We start from the raw sequence: 6,444 nt of genomic DNA, 5'->3' as shown, positions 1-6,444 counted from the left end.
TTTTTTTTTTTTTTTTTTTTTTGTATTGGGGATTAAACTCAGGACCTTGTGCTTGTGCTTGCCAGTTAAGCACGGTGCCAGTGAGCTAAACCCTGGCCCTGATTTAGCTCTTCTGGGAAGACATTCAGGAGAGATATAGCTGGAGAAATGGAATTTCTATTTTTAGCATTTTTTTTTTTTTTTGTACCAGGGATCAAACTCAGGTCCTTGTGCTTGTAAGGCAGGTTGCACCACTGAGCTAAATCCCCGGCCCCTATTTTTAGCTTTTTGAGCAATCTCCTTACTGATTTTGAAAGTGGTTATACTACTAGTTTACATTCCCCTGAGCAATGTATAAGGGTTCCTTTTTTTGCACCCTCACCAGTGTTCTGTTTCTTGTTCTTTCAGTGGTCATTCTTACTGGAGTAAAATGGAATCTTAGTGTTTGATTTATATTTCTGTAATGGCTAAAGATTTGAAACATTTTAAAATGTATTTATGATCATTTATATTCTATGAAATGTTTATTCATTTCAAATGCCCATCTTTGAGTCTTTTATTTTTTGTGCTCTAATTTTTTTTAGTTCTTTAAATATTCTAGGCATTATTCCTCTCTGAGGAGTAGCTGGTAAATTTTTTTTTCTCATATGGGTTGTCTCTTCACTCTTTTGGTTGGTTGGTTTGTTGTGCAGAAGCTTTTTAAGTTGATATGATTCAATTTGTTGATTCTTGATATTTATTTCTTGTATACTTGGTGGTTCTGTTCAGGAAATCTGTTTATGCCTATTTCTTCAAGGGTTTTACCAAGTTTTTCTTCCATTAGTCAGTGTTTCTGTTTTTGTATAGAGGTCTTTGATCCATTTTGATTTGATTTTACTACAGGTTGAAAGATATGGATCAAGATTCATTCTTCTGCTTGAGGATAACCTGTTTTCTCAGAACTATTTGTTAAAAAGACCATCTTTTCACCAGCATATACATTGACCCCTTTGTAAAACATCAGCTGTCTGAAGGTGCTTGAAGTTATTTCTGCATACTCTGTTCTATCCTGTAGACCAGTGTTTCTTTTTGTGCTAGTACCATGCTGTTTTTACTACTGTAGCTCTGAGGTATGACTTGAAGTCTGAGACTGTAATACCTCCTGCCTTGCTCTTGTTGCTCAGGATTGCTTTTGCTATTCTGGTCTCTTCTGTTTCCATAAAAACTTTGGAATTATTTTTTCTAATCCTGTGTAAAAAAAGCTGATGGTATTTTGATGGGATTGCATTAAATCTATATATCATTTTTGGTAATACGGTGATTTCGATGATGTTCTGCCTATCCAAGAACAGGAGATATCTTTCCATTTTTTAATGTCCTGTTCAATCTTTTTTTTCAGAGTAATACAGTTTTCATTATAGAGATAGTTCACTTCCTTGGTTAGGTTAATTCTGAGGCATTTTTTTTAAGCCATTGTGAATGGGATTGTTTCCCTGGTTTCTTTCTTAATGGGTTCATTCTTGGTGTATAGGAACACTATTGATTTTTGTGCATTTATTTTGTATCCTAGCAGTTGTTGACTTTATTAGTTGTGAGAGTCTTCTGGAAAAGTTTTTTTGATTCTCTGTGTAAAGGATCATGTTATCTGCAAGTATGAATATTTTGACTTCTTCCTTTCTTATTTGAATCACTTTTATTTCCTTCTTTTGTCTAATAACTCTGGCTACATTTTTTAGTACATGTGCTATGTTGAACAGGAGTAGTGAAAGACACCCCTGTCCACTTGTCTTGTTCCTGTTTTTAATGGGAATACTTTCAGTTTTTCCCCATTAGTATGGTGTTGGTGGTAGGTTTGTCATAAAACACATGTCAAGGTTTTCATCATGAATGAATGTTGAATTTTGTCAAATGCTTTTTCTGAATCTGCTGTCCCTGGTTCTGTTTTTTGTGATGTGTTACATTTATTATTTTATGCATATTGAACCTTTCTTGCATTCCTGGGGTGAAACAACTTGGTCATGATTTATGATCTTGTTAATTATTTCTTGTATTCTGTTTGCAAGTAATCTTGTCTGGTTTTGGTATTAGGATAATGCTAACTGCAAGGGATGAATTTGGCAGTGCTCTTTCCCTTTCAATTTCTTGGAAAAATTTGAGGAGTATTGGCATTATTTCTTTCCTGAAGTTCTTGTAATATTTATCAGTGAATCTATTGGGTCTGGAGATTTTCTTAGTTGATAGTGCCTATTTTTTATCATTGCCTCATTTTCCTCCTTTGTTATTGGACTGGCTATTCATGGTTTTTATATCTTCTTGGTTTAGTTTTGGCAATTCATATGTGTCTAGGAATCTATTCTCTTCTCTATTCTCCATTCATTAGAACACAGGTCCTCACAAAAGGTTGCTTATGAGTTAGACCCACAAATAAAGGTGAACACAGGAGTGGGCAGTTGCCTTAGCTGGGGTTTACAGAGGGTGTCTCGCTGAATTGCCAAGGCAGGACTCAAGTTTCAATCCTCCTGCTTCAGCCTCTCTTTGTCCTGGGATTACAGGATTAAAAATCGAGAGATCTTGAATCTTGAACATGGAAAATTGTAGTAAAATGTAAAAATATAATATCTGTCACTCTTAACCTTGAACAGAGTGTGCTGTTAACCTTAGAGACACTGTGTATCAGTTCTGCCAATGTGACTGTGAACTTCATGTTTCCTGTGTCACATCACCATTCTCTTGGCCCCAGCTGACTCTTAGCGAGTGTTCCTTCTGCCTCCCTTTAGAGAAGTTCATGTTATATCTTGGCACTATAAAAAATGTGGGCTCTCTGTTCTCCTGCACGATCTGCCGAGTCAGTGAGTACCTCTTTAGATAGCTCCCTGTCCCAGCCATGTCTAAGCCCACTGGGAAATGCTGGGAATCTCCTTTTCCACATTCAGTCACTTGGTAGGACTCAGGCCATATGCCCTTCTGCTCAGTATAACTGTCTAGTAGCAGAGTCTGCGTTCTTATCAATACAGGATTATTAGTTCAGCCCTGCCAAGGAGAAGGCTCCTCTCTCCGGTGGAGCTGCCACACGTTCAGTGCTGGCATGCACTACTTACATTATTTCACTTATTACTCCAGATGCCACTGTTTCTGGGTTTGACCTGATCACTGGCTCATTCGGGATGTGTTCTAGCGATTTCCTGTGAGCCCCCATCTTCTCCTGTAACACGTACTTTTGATTAGGATGAATATCCCGCAACCTCTAATTCACCATAATTTGGAAACTGAGACCCAGTCTTTCCTGCAGATGATCTAAGAATTGATGCTTTTCAAAAATCCATAGATAGTCCCCCAAAGCTAAGCACCCCATGGTTATCACAGCAATATAGGAAATGTGGGGGCCTACTATAGCTCACAGCTGCAGAGAAGACTTGCAATTGCCATAGCCAAAAATGGTTTCTGGGCAGAAATACACTTCTGGGAATTTTGAGGGGAGGTTTTCTCGGGAGGACATACAGAGGCTGCCACAGCAGTGCCCAGCAGGGAGAGTGTCTCAAACAGCAGCAGAGGTCTGGAGACAGTCAAATGGATTGGGCCAGTGGGGGCCAGCTTTCTGAGAGACTGTTGTTCCTCATGGCCCTGCTCTGGGTGCACAGTTGATGGAGCCTCAGTAGCCATCTGCCAGGTGTGGGCTAGCCTTGGGGTTGGTTACCTCGGGACAGAGGAGGAGAAGAAGTGAAGCTGGGCATGTGCTACTTCCTGGTGGCCTTTCTCTGGCCTGGTACCAAGTGGATTTCAGATGAACTGAGGAGGAAACAAGGATGGGGAAATGTTTGACCACCCTACCTTTGAAAGGCATTTTGGTGCAGCAACACAGCCATCGTCAGACCTGCAGATGGAGAATGGGGTGCTCATTATGGGATGAGGAGGTTGCTGGGAGGTCTGCAGAGACCTTGTTCCTTATTCGTGCAACAGTGAAAGAGAGAAAGTGAGGGAGACAAGTCATCATTCATTCAACCTCTCAACTTTCAATGCTTAGCTTAAGTAGAAGAGAGCTGCTATAGCTCTGCGCATGAGATGTTTGGGAACTTAAGGAAAAAAGGAACAGAGCCGATCAGATATCGAAGTGGTGCACCTTGTAACATCCTGTTTGAAATCAGAGGTGTGAACCATCTCCTTCTACAGCTGTGCAGTGCCTTCAGAGTGGTTCTTTGGGACTCCTTGTGCTAAAGCTGTGTTCACTCCTCTGCCATCCATGGAGCTGTGAAGCTTTATCATTTCATTGATATGGATTTGTGGTTGTACGTTGGGCTAATGCCATGTGGCTTTTCTAACTCAGCAACTGATCAGGATTCCACTTGCTTTCTCTGGGGAATGTGGCCTGTTTTCAGCTAATCCTCTCAGCACAGCTTTTCGGTCCTTGTGCATCCATGCCTGGGAGCTGAGACACTCAGACCCTCGAGAGCAATGGCCTGTTTCTTAGCAAAGTGCTGCAGGCCGCCGTTCCCTGTGCTCATCCTTCCCTTGATGCAGTAGCTCACAGCAGTCTGAACTCGGAGTCAGCCAGTCTCAGATCTGTGGTGTTCTCCTTTCCAGGCAAGTAGAGGAGCATTTCCTCCCTCGGATGTTGCACGACCTCACAAAGCAGGTGAGTCCCACCTATGAAACTCATTTTCTCTCGGACATCACTGTGCTGTCTAGCAGTGGGCTACATGAGACAGGGACTCGAGTCACAAAAAGCACTGTGACTGGCATAAGTAAGAAGCAAAGAAGGCAGTGACTTCCACATTGAGCACCGGGTCTTGAGAGCTGTCCCTCCTTCCTCTCCCAGCCTGGCCTCTCACCTCACCTCCCTCTTCTCTCCCGACCTCCAGCTGGCTGTCTGTTCTTCCTTTCTTCCACATGGCTGGAAATGGCCCTCTCTGCGTTTTCCATGTTTCTCACACTGAAAACAACATATATTTCTGCGCTGAGTCCCCAGGGAAGGGACTCAGGTGTTCTCATCTTGGTTGCATCTGCTGGCTGGGCTGCAGCAGGTGAGCCACACTACAGGTCAGCAGCTGTTACCTGCCATGTAGCAGCGGGTCAGAGGTGGTTTCCAGGTTGACTTTGCTGGTTCAGTGGCCCTGTCAGTGTCCACTGCATTCCATTTCTGGCTGTTCTGCATATAAGCGTTCTCTTCTTCACTCACAGTCCTGAAGACACCTCTGCCTGGCACGATTTGGCATTCCCAGGGAAAGTCATGGGCATCTGCCTCTTCTCATTATGCAAGAACCAAACTCAAGTCCAGCCCTCATGACCAGACCCCCAGGCTTGTAGGATCCCTTCAGTGTCTCTCATTCCATCCATGTTTCTGCTCAAGACCTGGCCTCCTGATGGTCACCTCCTACGTCACCTCCCATCTCTCCCTTTACCCTGCCTGCTTTATTTCCTGTTGTGACTCCTGCCTACCTCTGTGCCATCATACTGAGAGCACCCACTTATTCACAGTCTAGCATTACCCTAAGCTCAGTGGCTGGGCTCTCATTATCCATGGATCTTAGGGACCCTGTGGTGTACAGGGAATGGCAGAGAGAGGGAATGAATACATGGATGGACGCGTGAACAGACCTTAGAAGTAGCCTGAGCTTGTTTAACCCTCCAAAGCACCGAGTTGGTTTTCATTTAATAGGCACAGAGGGTTTGAGTAACTGGCTTAGAATTGCTCAGCTAAGCAAAGGGGCCTGGGTCCCACTGCAGAATCTGCTCCTTATAAAAAGGTTCATTCTCACACTCTTGTCTCCAGCTTGCCCTACTGGAGCAGCTGTGACCTGAGGCTGTTCTGTTTCCTGGCACTTTACTGGGCCTGAGAGCTGCTAATTCATCTCTGGCCCAGTGTCTCTTCTTGCTGCCGAGGCCCTGCCCTGCTCCCCTTTAGTGGGGGCTAAGCCTGAGGCCTGACCTTCTGAGCCCGGAGATCCCTACCAAACTTGCTTCTACCTCTCCTCACCCTGGCTACACCTTCATCACACACCTTTCCTTTCAGTTCTTTGATTACGAACACCTGTTGCAACATCTCCATGTGATATGATTCTGTTAACAAAAACTGAAGGAATAAACAACATTCAGTTGAGTAAAATCATCATAAGGAGTCATGACTGTAATGTAGTTTTTCCTGAGGGCATACTGAGCCCCTCCTGCAGAATGGCACATAGAGATCTGTTTAGGGACCAGTCCCCATCCCTGACTTAGGCACTAGCCCGGTTTTTCCATCACAGTGGCACATCTTTCTGAACCTTTTGCATGTCTGGCCAGCGGAGGCTCTCAGTCTTAGGTGGCTACCATTCAGGAGCCAGACTGAGTTGCTGGCTGCAGTCCTGAGTCCCTGGGAGAGGCGCTGTGCAAGCCACTTGGTCTGGAGCCTTAGCTTTGGAAATCAGAAATAGCCAGGGTGGCCAGGGATGTGGCTCAGTGGTGCCGCCACCTGTCTCACAAGTGCAAGGACCCGAGTTGGATCCCTAGTAC

At 44.0% G+C, this 6,444-nt stretch overlaps 1 protein-coding gene across 5 annotated transcripts in view; it reads left to right on the top strand.

Moving 5' to 3' along the window:
- Nadsyn1 (NAD synthetase 1) overlaps nucleotides 1-6,444 on the top strand; it is a 57,076-nt gene that overhangs the window by 10,463 nt on the left and 40,169 nt on the right. For all 5 annotated transcript variants that reach the window (XR_782471.1, XM_010635694.3, XM_033756798.1 and 2 more), the window contains one exon: nucleotides 4,537-4,588. Coding sequence is in view for 4 of the 5 variants with exons in the window: in XM_010635694.3 (XP_010633996.1) it covers nucleotides 4,537-4,588 (52 nt within the window). In the remaining variant the exon portion in view is untranslated. The remainder of the gene's footprint in view (nucleotides 1-4,536; nucleotides 4,589-6,444) is intronic.

This window comes from Fukomys damarensis, unplaced genomic scaffold (assembly GCF_012274545.1).
Source record: "Fukomys damarensis isolate Sample0158 unplaced genomic scaffold, DMR_v1.0_HiC HiC_scaffold_27, whole genome shotgun sequence".
Taxonomy (NCBI): Eukaryota; Metazoa; Chordata; class Mammalia; order Rodentia; family Bathyergidae; genus Fukomys; species Fukomys damarensis.
This window is presented reverse-complemented; position numbering and strand designations above follow the sequence as displayed.